Below are 19,102 nucleotides of genomic sequence, written 5' to 3'. Positions count from 1 at the left end.
TGATGATCCTATTCACGGGTGTGGTTGGTACGGTGGCGTACACGCTCACATTCACACCTATGATCAATTTCCTCTTACCTAATATGCATTCTGTTGGACGGTGCAAGCAGGGGTTAAACATGCACGCTGCACTTGTGTTCCAAGAGTTTCAAACCAAGAACCTAAAGGCATAAAGACCACATGCTACATTAGCCACGTATACATGGACCCAAATATTCCAATTCCATTCGGGTTATTTGCTCAAACGGAAAGAATGTAACCTTTGTATACACCTCATTCCGAAACAAAAGTGCCAATCCGAGTGAATATATAATGGGATTCCCAGGGGTGGAATATTCCTTTCCCCAATCCGATCAAGGTATCTTGATCCGCTCAAACGGAAAGTTGTCAGACTGCGTTCTTCTTCGTGGTGTTTTTCTTCTTCTGTTGTTTATTGGTGGTTGGCAAGCAGCTTTCGTGTGCATTAGCGCCATCTGTGGAACACAATCTAAACCCTTCTATACGCCATTCACAAGTCCAGTTTTATAAAAAAAAAAGAAAATACATATCTATATAAAACATGTGCCGAGCTTAATTATAAAATATTAGCAAGATTGAACTTTATCTTTTCCTGTTCCCGGGTGTGTTCTTTCAGCGAATGCTGAGATATGACGTAACACACAGATCGAGATGTTCTTCGATTTAAAAAATGGAGGCGAGAAATCGGTACTGGACTGCTAAGGAAAGTTTGTTTTTGATTCAAACTAAATTCCAAGACTGGACGAACGAAAAACTGGGAATACGGAGTTATTCCAACAAGTGAAAGAAAAACTCGAGGAAGTCGGTATCACATGATGTTGGTGTTTACGCTTTACTGGGCATGCCCCATTGACTATTCTGGTTGATTATAGCGCCGCATGTAGACACGCGATTGGAATATCCCTTTCCATGTATACCATTGCTTTCGGAAAGGTCATTCGGAAAAAGAAAAACTCATGTAAACGTGGTTATTGTGCTGCCAGAAAATTTGAGCAATGGCAAAATTATCAACACAGAGACTTTTTGTCTGCGTAGCCATAAAACAAACACTTCCGATAAAATGATTCTGATTTAAATCAAGAAAGAGCAAACAGATTAAAAGGTAAATAGTTCCTGTTCGGTTAAATCAAAGATACAGTCATCATTCTCCACACGCTCTGATTTAGGGTTTTTTGAACCGGAAAATTAAACATTTCTGAGACATTTAGTGGCCTAGCGAATTCATAAGGTGGAACCTTTGCAATTTATTGTGACTAAACGGTATGGTAGACACAAAATGGGTACACACGATACGGTTTGATAATAATAGAAGAAGAATAACAAAATGTCCATCCATCGGCTTTCTATGCCGCTTATCCGTACTAGGGTCATAGGTATGCTGGAGCCTATCCTAGCTGTCTTTGGGTGAGAGGCGGGGTAGACTCTGGACTGGTGGCCAGCCAATCACAGGGCACATATAGACAAACAACCATTCACACTCACATTCATACCTATGGACAATTTGGAATCGGGTTTTTGGAAAAACGCACTTGAACATGCAAAGTCCACACAGAGATTTGAACCCACGTCTTCCCGATCTCCTGACCGTGTGGCCTACATGCTAAACACTCGTCCACTGTTGAAAAATGCATTTCAAATATTCCGTCAGCCATTGATCTGTGATGTTTATACCAAAGCCCTCATCGTCATAGTTTGTGCGTGAGTGCAAAGCTTTTTCCGTCTTTCGTTGTTTCCCCAACACTGCAGCTACTTCCTAGAAAGCCCACCTTCTGTTGCTTTCTCTTCCACTTAACCATGTACTAATGGGAAATCCGAAAGTACCCATTTGCTTTGTCCGTGTCTTCAGTGTGCTGCTGTGGCTTTGACAGGAATTAATTGACAGAGATGCACAGCGGTTGTTTGCAAACACAGACAAACATATATTGGTCACGCCTCAACCAACACACGTCCACACTAGCATTGACAGAGCTTATGTAAGCCAAGAAAACAAATCAGTAACACAAAGCTTGGCATCACATAGTGCACCTGTCCATCAATGAACATGAGTCAGCAATATCGCTAACACAAAGTTGGCGGTGTCGGGAGAATTCAATGTGTTGCGGAGTTTTTGACATTATTATCTTGATTATTGACAGCGTGTTCTGCAACGTTTGGAGCACTGGAAGCCATGACCCGAGGTGATCTTTTCCGCCCCCGCTCCCATCCCGTTTTTACCTCAGCCTTCTTAAGCACTGCCTTGATCCTTATTGCCTGGGGCCACACTGTGCACACTTGACTGTACGTACGTGTTGTTTCAACCTTACACGGGTATATAAGCGCATGCGGCATGACAAGTCCACTTCATGCATTCGCACCGTGCATCGACATAGTCGACACACTGTGGGCGCATTTACACAAACGTGTCAATCCCCAGGTGGGCTAGCACAAGTGCTTGAACGTGAGCGTGCATGAGCGGTGTCAGTTTGAAGAGCACACGGGGACCACTCAGGAAGAAGAGCCTGGGGGCAAACGCTCGAGAACCGGCCTAAAGCCAAGTGCAATCCTGATGCGGAGCGGCGTTCAGCCTTAAGAAGCAGAGGTTAACACAAATACACACAATGTGCACACACACAAACATACACAAAGACCTGGCATCTAGCAATATGGAGACATAGAGACCAGTGTTCGATTCCACCCTCTGTTTTTTTCTCCGGGTACTCCGGTTTCCTCCCACATTCCAAAAACATGCTAGGTTAATTGGCGACTCCAAATTGTCCATAGGTATGAATGTGAGTGTGAATGGTTGTTTGTCTATATGTGCCCTGTGATTGGCTGGCCACCAGTCCAGGGTTACCCTGCCTTTCGCCCTAAGACAGACGTAAGACGTATTACATGTGGAATAAAACCGCATTTAAAATAGATAAAAATGATTAAAATTTGTAGTCAGATTAATCATAGTTACATCAAATTAATTAATCGTGATTAATCACCATGCCATGAACCATTTTTGCTGTGTTTTATTGAAAGAAAGATAAATGACAGGCGGCACGGTGGGGGAGTGGTTAGCACGCAGACCTCACAGCTAGGAGACCCGACTTCAATCCCACCCTCGGGCATGTTCTCCCCAAGTGGGTTTTCTCCGAGGACTCCGGTTTCCTCCCACATTCCAAAAACATGCTAGGTTAATTGGCGACTCCAAATAGTCCATCGGTATGAATGTGAGTGTGAATGGTTGTTTGTCTTATATGTGCCCTGTGACTGGCTGGCGACCAGTCCAGGGTGTACCCCGCCTCTTACCCAAAGACAGCTGGGATAGGCTCTATTTTCTTTTACATGTAACATCAGGAAAATTGCACTACTTGATTAATTTTATGGCCAATTAGGTACAAACATGCATGAACAACGGCTGAAAGGTCTTTCATCCAGCTTCATCTTGCCGTCAATCGCATGCTTCATTTAAACTAAACACTGAGTCCAATTGGTGAATGTGAATGCACCGGTGATGGGAAGTTCAGCTCCTTTAAGAAAGATGTTTTTTTTTTTGTCTCAGCTCCCTTAAAAGAGACGACTATTTTGGCTCCCAAATAGCCACTTAAATTGATTTAGGACTAAAATACATAATAAAAAAATATAAATGTCTAATGGAAAAATATAGCATGCTCTACATGGAACAGACTGCTACAAAAAACTAATTATAAAATACAAAAAGACCCATCTCAATTAAGAAGACAAAGAAGCATCCAGGTAACAAACATCCTGTGCTAGTGCTCTTATACGGAATATTGCATTTGATGTATTTGGCTAATTTATAACCATGTTCTAATGTCGTGACATCTCCTTCACTTCAGAACTTCTACTAATCCTCTGACTCGTGAGTCAGTAAGGAAACCCCCTCCCTCTGGTGTCCCAGCGTTGGCCAATGAACTGCTTTACTGGGAGATATGACTTATGAGTAGAACGTAAAACAGCTGTTGGTTGTTATTTTCAAGTCGCATTGGCACTTGTCTTGTATATTTACTAGGTAGCTTCTGAGTGTTAAGTTGCTGTGTGATGATTTTAGCCATCTTTGACACCGTGAATGAGGCTGTTATATTGAGTAATGACCTCCAATGAGTTGAAAAGCTCATTTTGAGTTTTTCTCATAAATTTTTTTTTTTCAACCCACCAAAAAAAAATGGCAGGAACATCCCAGTGTGAACAGGGCCTTCGTCGTGTCTGGAATTTACCCATCTCCACGGATGTGAAAGCATAATATGAATACACAAGAGTGGTATCTGTTGGATTACCCTATTGACAATGTGATCGCCAAAACAAGGCTATAAACACTTCAAAATACATCGAGAAATGACTCCATATCTGCTAGCGCATGTCAGCCATATTTCAAAACGAACCTCTTCTGCTCCACCGCCTCAGGTCTCCACAGCAAATACGAGAGACCCAGACACCCCCCCACACTGGCGGTATACTACATAATAAGTATGCACGTGCTGATATGTACACATTAATAAGAAATGAACTCAACCAGACACCCACAGCAGTCACGAGTCAGACAGGGTGAAACAGTGAAGGGAAAAAGCTGCTGAATGCTTGTTTCCCCAAGAGAACACTCACAGACAAGCTGTAGTATGAGCTAACCTTAGTGTAACCTTTGCTGTAACAAAGTCCTTACAGTTCACTGACACTCAGCCCTTTGTTGTACAACAACACTCTGTATGACTGCACTTTTACCACTTGCTTCATCATACGTCCTGGTTTTGTTCATATTTCAAGATTTAAATCAATTCTCAAAAAAGTATTGCTATTTTTGTATTTATCTGCATTATAAAATGCATCTGAAGTTGCGGTGTGTGCATCAATAACAACAAGAAATATATCTAAAGAGTGACATCATCATTACACCGCACACTTCAAATACAGCCAAATTCAGCGTCTTATTCACTGCTTGTACCTCGGAGGGGAATAAAAACGGTTTAGCTTTGAAGTTGAAGACCGTCAAAATCTTCCATGTCCATTATGACTATATTGGTTTGAGACGAAGCGTACTATGCGTCATAAACTCTTTGATGTGAATTTAGATCATTTATACCTCACATAATCTGCAAAATTGAATTATAATTGCGTTATATAAATAAACGCAATGTAACTTGTTAAGAAAAAAAAAAAAAGAGCCCTGTATTACCGGTGCTGCACGGTGCCGAATGGAATGTTCATTGTTTTTTCCTAAGTAAAATTACATAACGCATAAAACAAAACCCTATTTAAATGGACTAGAGTGCCTTTGTAGCTCAAAGTATGCATTGTGCTTTTAAGATATTGCCTCATTCAGCGATTCACACAATGACAAGAATGTATGAGAAATGGAATCATACAATGGTGGCATGGAACAATTTTAGCTCTAATATTCATTACTACAAAACGATCGAGAGGTGAATGACAATCTCAATATGGAAGCTTCCATTTGTTCCACCGGTGTCAACCCACAACAAAGGAAAACAGACAAAAATATGGGCCTATCCAAAAAAGGTAGGTCGAGTGGTTAGCGCGTAGACCTCACAGCTAGGAAGACCAGGGTTCGATTCCACCCTCGGCCATCTCTGTGTGGAGTTTGCATGTTCTCCCCCGTGCATGCGTGAGTTTTCTCCGGGTATTCCGGTTTCCTCCCTCATTCCAAAAACATGCTAGGTTAATTGGCCACTCCAAATTGTCCATAGGTATGAATGTGAGTGTGAATGGTTGTTTGTCTATATGTGCCCTGTGATTGGCTGGCGACCAGTCCAGGGTGTACCCCGCCTCTCGCCCGAAGACAGCTGGGATAGGCTCTACAAAAGTTGGGGTGTCCCAATTGCAGGACAATTGGTGGTCATTCCTATGTACTGCAACTCCCACCATGCAATGTCAATGGAGGACGCCAACGGAAGCTCGTATCGAGACGGAACCGACTTCCATCTACACTAATTCAACCACCGGCTTTCCAAAGAGACCACCCCCGACACTGTACGACGTCCGGTTCCCGATTTACGTTTTTGCCCAATTGCGCCCCCTTCCCGCGGGGACAGGAAGTCGGAAGTGGTCCCAAACGAAAGCCCGTGCCCACTTATGGGGGGGGTCGTCCTTGAGAAAAACACCCTAGGACGCACCGTTCTCGAGTTATTCGCTTATGATAGCAGCTATCAAGACCTCCTTCACCCTATACCTAACCCTATCCTAACCCCTAACTCCTAACCCTAACCCTTTTTGTCTTTTACATAACCTGCCATGTCACTAGAACTGAAAAAGAACAATATCCATCCATAAGCCAGACTGCTACATCATGACTTAACATAAGTGGACTTGTAGCGGCAAACCGTTATAACAAGAAAACAATGCTTTGGAAGTACAATAGATAAAGTACAGTACACAAGAGATGGAGTCGTGTTTGCAGAGTTGAAGCATTATCTCGGGGCTCTGTGCAAGGGATTCCCGTTCTCTGTTCCCGCTGCCCCCTGCTGCAACACAAATGACAAAACATGAGGCTTGGCTGCTTATGAAAGTGTAGACTCTTTCCCATCGGGTCGCCCAACCAGACGGTCCCAGACTGCAAAGTCTATCTCTAAAAAAAAAAAGTGCTAGAAAATGGATTTTTGGATGGATTCCACAGGTTGAATCTTAGCCATGGCTGAATGAAATTAAAATATTTTTTACTCATTGTGTTACCAGAAGGGAAAAGTGCAGCGGTCGTTCAAATTTTGGTCCATATGTTCGTCGTTCCATTGCCAAACCGAACAAGTTTTGACGATCTACAGCATCATAGGAAGGAATGCATCTGAGATGTTTTTGCTATGAAGAGAACGCATTATGTAATACGAGCTAGCAACACCAGAATGTACTGTTGCTGTTTCATGTCACTCCTACTCTGCGGCCATATGCCGTCCCTCCAAGGTAGACCACTTGTTGTAATAAGACATATTTAGTCTGGTGTTGCTGGAAAAGATCATTCTGGAGCTGGTGAGTCGCTGAAGGTAATTAGTTTCCTTAATTGTGTGAGATCTCGAATCCTTAAGGGAGTAAGGTATACATGACTGAGGAGAGGAAGGTTTTATGAAGCCATCGTTATCTCGCCAGCTGCTAATCATAGCCACATATGGCTGGCGGGCTAAGATAAAACAAGTCAAAGACCGACAAGGTCCTCTCTTTGCAGATAAATGACCAATGAGTATCCAGTTAGTAGCTACTTTGATTATAGCCTACAACAAGGGACATGTGGATGTATGTTACTGATTTTGGGATGTCCTGTATCAGTAATCAGTAAAAGTGATTCCTGAGGATATAGCCACATATACATGGACCCAAATATTCCAATTCCATTCGGGTTATTGGCTCAAACGGAAAGAATGTAACCTTTGTATACACCTCATTCCGAAAGAAAAGTGCCAATCCGAATGAATATATAATCGGATTCCCAGGGGTGGAATATTCCTTAACCCCAATCTGATTGAGGTATCTTGTACCCGCTCAAACTGCGTTTTTCTTTGTGGTGTTTTTCTTCTTCTGTTGTTTATCGGCGGTTGGCAAGCAGCTTTCGTGTGCATTAGCGCCATCTGTGGAACAGAATCTAAACCCTTCTATACGCCATTCACAAGTCCAGTTTTATTAAAAAAAAGAAAATACATATCTATATAAAACATGTGCCGAGCTTAATTATAAAATATTAGCAAGATTGAACTTTATCTTTTCCTGTTTTCCTGGATGCGTTCTTTCAGCGAATGCTGAGATATGACGTAAAACGCAGCTCGAGACGTTCTTCGATTTAAAAAATGGAGGCGAGAAATCGGTACTGGACTGCTAAGGAAAGTTTGTTTTTGATTCAAACTAAATTTCAAGACTGAACGAAGGAAAAACTGGGAATACTGAGTTATTCAAACAAGTAAAAGAAAAACTCGAGGAAGTCGGTATCACGTGATGTTGGTGTTTATGTTTTACTGGGCATGCCCCATTGACTATTCTGGTTGATTATAGCGCCGCATGTAGACACACGATTGGAATATTCCTTTCCATGTATACCATTGCTTTCGGAAAGGTCATTCGGAAAGAGAAAAACGTAAACGTGAGGGTTACTCCATCACATGCATTCTGACCGGTGACATCAGTCAGCCCCGTTGGCATTGCGACATCCCATCACCTTGTGCGGTCACCTTGGCTCGGCCAGCACCCAATACTGGAAGTACTTTGTGTGTGTGTGTGTGTGTGAGAGAGAGAAAGGGGGATACTTATCTGGCAATTCATTAGTCGTCCCTGGCACTGCGCCACTGCACTCCCGCTTCTTGATGATCGGCGTGTCTTTTGTCTACTTTTAAATACTCATTTTCATTTGTCATTGATTTGGAAACTTTTGGGTGTCACCTATGTAGATTCTGTTGCCTTGTGGAAAAATATTTTTATTCATACGGATGACATGTCTATGGAGTATTTGAAAGTTTAGCAAGAAAATACATAGTCGTTTGACTTATGTAACGGCACAAAGAGTAGCCATCTGGTTCACCCTGGGCCTTGGGTCAGCATGAAGCCTAATACGCCACATTGTTGGTGTGTGTGTGGGGGGGGGGGGTGTGTGTGTGTGGCGGGGGGGGCGGCGCTGTGTTTAAGTGCATGCGTGTGTGCAATCACGTGTGTGTATGCCTAATCTAGCATTTTTCAGCGAGTTGGTAATCTCTCTGGTCCGAGCCAGAGTGAGATTTAATCCCAGCATCTAGCCTCAATCTTTTTATTTTTTTTTTCTGAAGGGCAATCTATTCAACTATTCTGTCTTTCCATATATTTTTTGTTGATCAAAATAGAGAAAACAATGCCCATGTTTAACCAGAAGACCGTATTTGACCGAATCTCTCCCAACACGTGAATACCAGAAAAAAAAATCAGTGTTGCGTTCTGTTTATGAGAATAAACATGAAATAAAAATAGGCTTTCTGACGAATTTCTGATGTTTTTCTATCCATACACACAAATTATGCTCATTTTCACCCCTTTGTATTGACTTGTGGACTCCTATAGAGCAGCTACACACAATTACAGCATAGAAAACTTCTAGATATTCCAGAATCTGCACCTATTCCAGCTGTGTTTCCTTGTATTTCCTGCTTCCCGCTAAAGCAGTCTGTTTTAATTTATTCCACCGACTCCGCTGTGCTTGGTGACACTCCCAAGGGCTCCCGAGGACTTCTAATTTTGTGGGTATAGACCAGGGGTGGGCAAACTTTTTGATTCGTGGGCCGTGTTGAGTTAACAAAATTGTCCGGGGGGGCCAGAATATATATTTCACACATACTATTTTACGCTTATAATTCTAACAGTCCACATTTGAATTTTATTTTATTTAAGTGTCATACTATCAGTTATATGTTCTCAATTCCCTTTTTTTCAGGAGCACTTTAAACATCAAACATCAACAATTTGCCAAATTGAATTTTACATTAAAAAAAAAAAAATTACTGAATAAGACAACCGACATGCAAGTCATGTTGCCAGCTTGTATGTTAAAGGAATAATACTGGCGGGCCGGATTCAAACGCTTGGCGGGCCACATGTGGCCCCCGGGCCGCAGTTTGCCCACCCCTGGTATAGACGTTGATAATAAATGTGGTGGAAATGTGGTCATCGCATGTTTTTTGCATGTCTACCCGTGTTTAAAAAATTAAACATTTCCACTCCATTCCATGTATGCACATACTATAATGCTACAAGGAAAACCGCTTTTGTTCGATTACTTACACACAGTTAGGACACTGATAAATTCTTACTGACAGCTTGCTCTTTTGACTCTTCCACACAACCAGGTCACGTTGGAAAAGCATCAGGCTTCAGCAACAGTTTGACAACTAGCAAAACGAATAGGCAGTACCACATCCTCCCAACAAACCAAAGTTTTAAGAAGCGGTTCTTTTAAGCTGGACTTGTTTTTGGGAGTATATGCAAACAGAAGAACAAGAGGTGAAACCGGGTGAGATTTTTTTTGTTTGTTTTCGAATGAGAAAAAGCTGCAAAGACAAAGCAGCGAGTGCCGAGTAAAAAGTAGCAAATAAGAAGTAAGAATATAATATTACAAAATAAATGGACAACAGGAAAATAAATGATGACCAAATGGAAGTTGGGCGACCTCAAGTTCTCAGGCTTCGGACCGTTGTGGTACATGTGACGGCGCTCACAGAGGTCGTTTGTGTGCATGCTAACGCTTGAAAAATCTGGAGGCCTATTGAATGGCTCTATGGAAAAATTATGTATATGTAGCAAGACCAATACACTTTTTCCAGCCAGTTGATGTGAGATGTGAAGTTGTAACCATGGTTACCATACAGTATGTGACCAGGTCGCAGGAACAGGTGTAGCAATACAGACACAGATGCACATACAGAAACACACGGTATATAAAAAAAAAAAAGATACTCCCACTCTTCCACCAGAATGGACTCTTGCAAAAAAAATCAGCTGAAAACTGAGTTCTTCTTCAGTTATTTGCAGCATGAATATACTGTACTTAAAATGTAGTATTGTGTGTGTTTGTGTGTGTTTGTGTGTGGCTGTTTTTTGAATGGATGTCTAAATAAAAGCAGAAGCGCATCAGCAACCCTGTCTGGATTAACGTGAGATGCATGGCACGCTGTCAGAACTCACCGGGGTGTTCAGCCTTCTTATGTGTGTGTGTGTGTGTGTGGGTGGGTGTATGCGTGTGTGAGACTATAAGTGGCTTTGTGACAGATCATTTTTCCAGAGCAGAAATTTTCCGTATTGACGAACCAACAAGCCAGTCAACAGACCAACCAGAGTCAAACCCAAACATTTCACACGGCTGAACGCCATTGGAATACACGGCGCTCCGACAAAGACGTCTGCGGCCTCAATAAAATGACAGGAGCACACAAATCAACATACATTCTCTCCCTTTGCATCATACAATGCATATAAAAAAACGTTGAGTAATTATATGTATTATGAGCTGCGCGGCGGTTGAGTGGTTAGCATGCAGGCCTCACAGCTAGGAGACCCGAGTTCAATTTCACCCTCCATCTCTGTGTTTGCATGTTCTCCCCGTGCATGCATGGATTTCCGGTTTCCTCCCACATTCCAAAAACATGCTAGGTTAATTAGCGACTCCAAATTGTCCATAGGTATGAATGTGAGTGTGAATGGTTGTTTGTCTATATGTGCCCTGTGATTGGCTGGCCACCAGTCCAGGGTGTACCCCGCCTCTCGCCTGAAGACAGCTGGGATAGGCTCCAGCCTACAGGGGCGTCACTAGGTTCTGAGAACAGGGGGGGGATTTAGCATATGAATGAATGTAGTAAACATTAAAAAAAAATTAAAATTAAAATAAAAATAACGAAAAAGAACCGGGATATAACTTTCCCACTTTTGGACAGATTTAGTAGAGAAATTGTTTTAGGCCACCATTAAATGTACACAAATACACACAATCTACACTGCAAAAAACATGTGATGACCACATTTCCACCACATTTATTACCAACGTCTATACCCACAAAATTAGAAGTCCTCGGGAGCCCTTGGGAGTGTCACCAATGGAATAAATTAAAAACAAACAGCTTTAGCGGGAAGCAGGAAATACAAGGAAAACACAGCTGGAATAGGTGCAGATTCTGGAAGATCTAGAAGTTTTCTATGCTGTAATTGCGTGTAGCTGCTCTATAGGAGTCCACAACTCAATACAAAGGGTCGAAAAATGAGCATAATTTGTCCCCCTTAGGAAATACGTAGCATTAAATGTACACAAGTACACACAATCATTCTGTACAGTGGACAGTGATCAATTATATAATAATCATTATTATATTATTAATTATAATAATTATCATTATTCTTCTTCTGATTATAACTACTACTAATAGTAGTAGTAGTAGTAGGCTAGTATTAGCCTGCTTATTGGCTTGCTTATTAGTCTAGGGTGTACCAGGACAGCTGGGATAGGCTCCAGCACCCTCGTGAATGAATGGATATATATATATTATGTAAGTAAAAATAGAAGAGGAAATGCATCGCCTGATTAAATGTTAAATTGTGGAAAGAATCACCGGGAAAAAAATAGTTTTTTCCCTCCTTATACATCTTATGCAATAAAGATTGAAACTGAAGTAGAAGCGTGAGCTAGTTATTATTATGACTGAATAATAATATTAACGACTGAGAATAGGGAGCGAGGCATTGGACGAAAGTGCTAAATTTCATTAACTTCAAGGGAGGAGGAAGAATCGTGAAGAGCCAAGTCAGAGAGGGAAGCTGATCTTATGAGACACAGCAGAAATATATAGAGGAGGACGACAAGAGAATTAGAAGGGCAACATTGGGGGAGTTCAGCAACGGAAAAGGTGGAGAAAGGAGGGAAAGCTGAACAGGAAAAAAAAAAAAAAAAAAGCACCTTTGAGTTTAATAAAAAGTCATTAAAAAAAGAGCCGGTCTCTTATAGAAGACTCTTCTTGTGCTGGATTGCAGATATGGACTCAGATGGAGGAACTTGAGGAAAAGCTCATTTAAGCAGGAAGTCATGTGATTTATAGATAATAATCATATGCCATTTTGGATGAGAAATAATCAGACGGGCAATCGAAAAAATTATTCACATCCGATAGAAATAATACTGCAAAGCCTACACTTGCTCTACTTATTAACCTCCATTAATAAATAGTTAGGCTAATAAAAATGCAGATGGTAGCGTTCATCTGAAGGAATAATATCGGTAGTTAAAACACTGACGTTCTCGTATGTACTATTAAATACCAACACGGGGGGGTCAACATTCAGCTGCGTTAAATAGTTATATCAGACGTAACGTGCAGCACTTCAGGCACAATTGATGAGACGTTCAAGCGCCGACTTATTGCACTTGGAATAAAAAGCATGCACTTATTTTGTGTGTACTGTCTATTGCGGTTTTTCAAACACTAATTCATGAATAAATGATCACTGTTTGGTGGTTGACTACGGCCTATTATTAATAGAAAAAATGTGCATATTTAAGCAAAGTGTACATATTTTCGCTCCGTTGAAGCATAAAATGGGCTGCATGCAGAAAAATACAAATACGGTGGAATATAATATAAGCCAATATAAGCTTATAATACAAGCCTGCAAGCTACTTTTCAAATGAGTCACAATGGTCTACATCCTACTATAAACACGGAAAATATTTACTGTATTTATAATTATTTATTTAATTATTTATAATTATTAATTTTTATTAATTATTTTTTATTTTTCTATTCATTTATTTTTATTTATTTTTTATGAATTTTTCTATTTAAGTATTTATTTACGTGTGTCCGGGGTGCATGCAGTTTTTCAACATGCAAGCTCTACTATACTTGTTAATATGAATGTAAAGGTGTCTTTTGCGATGTTATTTCATGTCTGATGGCTCTAATAATGTAAAAAAAAATATGGCTAAAAGAAGTAACACTGTGAAACAAGTGATTTTGAACATGCAACCGTATTACTCTTTTGAACGCATATTGTTTTGAGAAGCAAACGTGCAACTGTGTTACTCTTTTGAACGCATATTGTTTTGAGAAGCAAAATGCTTTATATTTGTGACCCCCATCAACTAGCCTTGAACTACAGTAAACCTCGGATATATCGGACTCTGATATATCGGAAATTCGCTCACAACGGACAGATAAAAAAGAACCAATTTTTCTGTAATGCATTTCCAATAAAAATTCATTGCATATATCGGATTTTTTATAACGGATTTCGCCTATTTCAGACAAAATCTCCAGTCCCGTTCCAATGCATTTCCATTAAATTTCCCTCGCATATATCGGATGGCCGCATCGTGGCGCTCCGATTCGCCGAATCGTGACAGGCCGCTATACGACGTCATTTGCAGCGTTTGCAGCGTTGCCTGCGCGTCCAGGTACATTGGAAACATAGTCAAGGAAGTGCCTTTTTATAACGGATAAAATCCCATTTACGCATATACCGGATATAAATCCGATATATGCGTAAAACGGACATTTTCCGGTATACGCATATAACGGATTTCGCTTATATCGGACAAAACCAGTGGGAGCAATTGAATCCGATATATCCGAGGTTTACTGTACTTACTTCAACACCAACAACTCACCAGAACTCCCAAGTCGGGGGAAACGCCACACTGCTGATCGGGATGTCATATAACTTCAGGGCAAAAAATCTGAACTGTCCCTTTAAGGGGCATCTGGCTGTAGCAGTTCCAACGTATGCAGTTTACATCAGGTGTGTCTTCACTTCCAATCCGATACCAATATTGGTTTTGGATTCTACTACTTCTATCAGTGTCAAATAAAAAAAAAATTTCCAGATAATCCCTACTTTACATATCGATACCATTTCCGTTTACCGCATGAAGCCAGTCAATAATTCGTACGGTAATCGATCCCTTAGAATGATTAGCGAGATGTTGGTTTTTGAATGCAGTCGCTGCAGAATTATCGATATTAGGAGCGAGTCGGCTGGTTTTCCCCCTCACATCACTCGGCTCATCTCATCAGCGATAAGGTTACCTGTGTCTTGAGGGGGTTAGTGTTTTCAGCAGGAGAACCTGATGAAGGTCAGGGCCCACCAACCCCTATCTTAATCACTGTCATTTGCTCCACAGGAACCTCACACTGACCCTATCGCCTCTCGTCCACAGAGATTAATCACAAAGCGGTTGATACAGGCGAGCACGTATGGGCTCGAAGAGAGAAAGAACATGGTTGTCAGGGACAGACATGAGTTTCAGTCACCTTCATCGAAGTCTTTAGAGGAGAGTCGATTAGTGGATTTGGATTCATTCATAAAACTTGTCTCCAAAAAGTAGTACGGTTCAGTTCAGGTACTATGGTACTACTGGGTAGTTGGCTCTGTGGACCAAAAGGTGTATCACAAGGAATTAAATGAACCCTATATCTTGGTGGAAAGGACTCAAACGTATTGGTAAACAGCTGATAGCTTCATTCAGTGTATGAAATACACAGAAAATACCTTCAATGCTTGTGCGTGTACAAGATAAAACAGTGCCATTTCTGCTAAGCACCGAAAAGGTTGAAAAATGTAATCCAGCCGTAGTAATTGCGACTGGAAAGAAGAACCACGTACGGTACACAGGAAATGACAACACATCCTGTATACTGATGTTCAAACACAGACGCTACAAACAATCTACCTACAAGCTGTTCTGTAACCAACGTTGTTTACTTCTCTTATTTTCCTGGGAAAGCACCCAAAGACAGATCATGAAAACCTGACTACGTTTACATGAGGAGTTTTTGTCTTTCCGAATGGAATCTTTCCGAAAGCAATGGTATACATGGAAAGGAATATTCCAATCACGTGTCTACATGCGCCACTATAATCAACCAGAATAGTCAATGGGGCATGCCCAGTAAAACGTAAACACCAACATCACGTGATACCGACTTCTTCGAGTTTTTCTTTCACTTGTTGGAATAATTCCGTATTTTCAGTTTTTCGTTCGTCCAGTGTTGAAATTTAGTTTGAATCAAAAACAAACTTTCCTTAGCAAACTTTTCTCGCCTCCATTTTTTTTAAATCGAAGAACGTCTCGGCGTTTTACGTCATATCTCAGCATTCGCTGAAAGAACGCACCCGGGAACAAGAAAAGATAAAGTTCAATCTTGCTAATACAGTAAACCTCGGATATATCGGATTTGATTGTTCCCACTGGTTTTGTCCGATATAAGCGAAATCCGTTATATGCGTATACCGGAAAATGTCCGTTTTACGCATATATCGGATTTATATCCGGTATATGCGTAAATCGGATTTTATCCGTTATAAAAAGGCACTTCCTTGACTATGTTTCCAATGTACCTGGACGCGCAGGCAACGCTGCAAACGCTGCAAATGACGTCGTATAGCGGCCTGTCACGATTCGGCGAATCGGAGCGCCACGATGCGGCCATCCGATATATGCGAGGGAAATTTAATGGAAATGCATTGGAACGGGACTGGAGATTTTGTCCGAAATAGGCGGAATCCGTTATAAAAAATCCGATATATGCAATGAATTTTTATTGGAAATGCATTACAGAAAAATTGGTTCTTTTTTATCTGTCCGTTGTGAGCGAATTTCCGATATATCCGAGTCCGATATATATCCGAGGTTTACTGTATTTTATAATTAAGCTCGGCACATGTTTTATATAGATATGTATTTTCTTTTTTTTAATAAAAGTGGACTTGTGAATGGCGTATAGAAGGGTTTAGATTCTGTTCCACAGATGGCGCTAATGCACACGAAAGCTGCTTGCCAACCGCCAATAAACAACAGAAGAAGAAAAACACCACAAAGAAGAACGCAGTCTGACAACATTCCGATTGAGCGGGTACAAGATACCTCAATCGGATTGGGGAAAGGAATATTCCACCCCTGTGAATCCGATTATATATTCATTCGGAATGAGGTGTATACAAAGGTTACATTCTTTCCGTTTCTGCAAATAACCTGAATGGAATTGGAATATTTGGGTCCATGTATACGTGGCTGATATAAATCCAAAGACTGATTCATCTTCATTCTCGCCCTCTGTGAGACATCAGAGAACACGAGTGCGCCAGGCATTGGTCAAAGAGCATGCAGCCTCTGCACCACAAGAGGCCTGATGCAAGTCCTGAGAGCCGCCTAATGAATCACTTCCAAGGCTGGACACATAGCTTTGGATCGCTGCAAGCTCATCTTTCACTTCCTTGCTTTCAAACATGAGCCTTACATACTCAACAGAGTAACCGCTGTATAATTGACGGCGATGAAGAGCACTTGGTTAAAGAGATCTTGAAAAGGTAGGGTCAAATCGGATGAGCGGGACATTAATTAAGTATGTCGGATTTGATGTTTTTGGTTTTTGTTTGGGGGGGGGGGATATATGAAACATTACAGTGCATTTCTTACATCAATCAAAATATAACTTTCCATTATTTATATTTGTATTCAACTATCTGATCACAAGCCCAAAAGCTTATAAATGCCTACCCCTTTTTGCAAGATATAATCATGTTTATGCCACAGTCTTGTTTTCCCCTGTTATTATTATCATTGTAATATTATTATTGTTATTATCATTATTGTCATTATTGTTATAAACGTTATCATTATTACCATTATTATTGTTATTATATCACCATTATTATAATCATCAATATTACCATTTTCATCATTATAGTATAACAATTTATATATATATTCATATAAATTATAAATATATAAATTTCTATAAATATATAAAAAAATTGGATTTTTTATTATTTAATTTTACAGACTTCATTGCTTTTTATAGAGTGTTGTATCAATCCATCTGTTGTTTTCTAAATATATAAAAAAAAAATTGATTTTTTTTTATTATTTAATTTTACAGACTTCATTGCTTCTTGTGGAGCGCTGTATCATTCCATCTGTTGTTTTCTAAATATATAAAAAATTTTGGATTTTTTTTAAATTATTGTTTAATTTTACAGACTATACATTGGTTCTTGTAGAGCGCTGTATCATTCCATCTGTTTTCTAAATATCTAAAAAATTTGGGATTTTTTTTTTTTATTATTTATTTTACAGATTTCATTGCTTCCTGTAGAGTGCTGTATCATTCCATCTGTTTTCTAAATATATAAAAAAAATTGATTTTTTTTTTATTAATATTTAATTTTACAGACTTCATTGCTTCATGTAGAGTGCTGTATCATTCCATCTGTTGTTTTCTGAAATCCGCAGTATTTGTGCTTTTATTGTCAATTTATTAGCCCACTTTTTCCCCCTAAGTGTAAAATTTACATATTTTCTGGATTGCATGTGTCTAATCTTGTGCATTAAAAAAACAAGAACTTGAGACTGTGTCTGAACAGGTGACCAACCCAAACATCAGTTTTCCGTCAAGCATCGCCATTTTAACGTGGCAGTTTGATATGTAGTGATATAATACTATGTAAAAGGAAGGGAAAGGTGCTGTGTATCTTCTGTATTCATTGGCTTTGCATAAATGCTCGGTTTTAGTATGTTAGGGCAAATAAAACGTGTCTTTTAATGGCTAAGTCCGTTTGATTTAGTGTTGTGTTTAAAAAAAAAAGAGCACATCCAGCCAACAAGCGTGTCTTTCCGGTGATGAATGAGTCTCCAGGACTTTGGACTGTTGATGTTAACGTTCAATTCTGGAATAAAAGAAGTCCTTATGCTGACTGGAATCATGTCCATCTTACCGGTGTTTATTCTCATGTGTGTCTGGATCCTATTATAGTCACTTTAGCTGTCAGAATAGTTAAGATATTGCATACACACACACACACACACACACACACATGGCTCCTCCAGGTCAAAGTTTGAATATTTCATCAAGTCTCATTAGGCAGAGAATGTAAGAAGTTGCGGTGTGACAGTGGAGAGGAGAGAGTAATAAATTCAGGTCGTTGTGAGCCTAATCAGGCCAGGTTATAGACACACTCGCTGGCTTAAGGGCATTGCTTTACATTCATGGTAACAAAAGGTGGAAACACTAAACGCTTCTGATTTCTAACTCCTGACTAGATCCTCACTAAGCCTCCATAGAAGCTCCAGATGTACTCTGGAGTAAATAAATCTGTGTCTTAATCCATGTCCGAGAAGTCAGTACATATTTTTTAGCTTGTAATAAAAAGTATGATTATTCATAAACAATTCCATACACATGTCCATTAAAGGCAACACAAGCTGTTCCTTGTCCATGGTCCTGACTTCTTCACATTAAATGAACCCATTTATGCTTGCACATGTATGACTTGTATGTATTTTTTTTTTCTTATCGATGCTTTATTTTGTCTTTCTTGGCAGTTGGGAAAAATGTGTGCAATATTAAAGGCGGTTGAAGTAAAAGATGAACATTACACTTCATATATACTTTAGTATACATTCATAATGTATGAGGATGTGTAAGGTTTTGTATTCAAGTCCACTCAAAGTGTGTACGTCTTATGAATGGCATCTGTGTACTGCAAAGGAATAAAATAATGGTATCATTTTATGATTTCTGCCCATGAACACGGCAGCATATCAGACCTGAATTGCTTCCGGTGTGATCTAATCACCTCCCCATGAAATGAGGCCTCCTCGAGG

General features: G+C 40.1%; 1 protein-coding gene across 11 annotated transcripts in view; it reads right to left on the bottom strand.

The window, feature by feature from the left end:
- Nucleotides 1–19,102, bottom strand: part of LOC131131273 (serine/threonine-protein kinase BRSK2-like) — a 217,397-nt gene that overhangs the window by 170,147 nt on the left and 28,148 nt on the right. The window contains exon 1 of one of the 11 annotated variants that reach the window (XM_058075836.1): nucleotides 79–13,606. The exons of the other annotated variants lie outside the window; for them this stretch is intronic. Coding sequence (XP_057931819.1) covers nucleotides 79–121 — 43 coding nt within the window. The 5' untranslated portion in view covers nucleotides 122–13,606. Of the gene's footprint in view, nucleotides 1–78; nucleotides 13,607–19,102 lie in introns of those variants that run through there. 11 annotated transcript variants of the gene reach the window in all.

This window comes from Doryrhamphus excisus, chromosome 6 (genome assembly GCF_030265055.1).
Source record: "Doryrhamphus excisus isolate RoL2022-K1 chromosome 6, RoL_Dexc_1.0, whole genome shotgun sequence".
NCBI classification, from domain to species: domain Eukaryota; kingdom Metazoa; phylum Chordata; class Actinopteri; order Syngnathiformes; family Syngnathidae; genus Doryrhamphus; species Doryrhamphus excisus.
The sequence above is the reverse complement of the archived record's forward strand: the minus strand, read 5'-3'. Positions and strand labels throughout refer to the sequence as shown.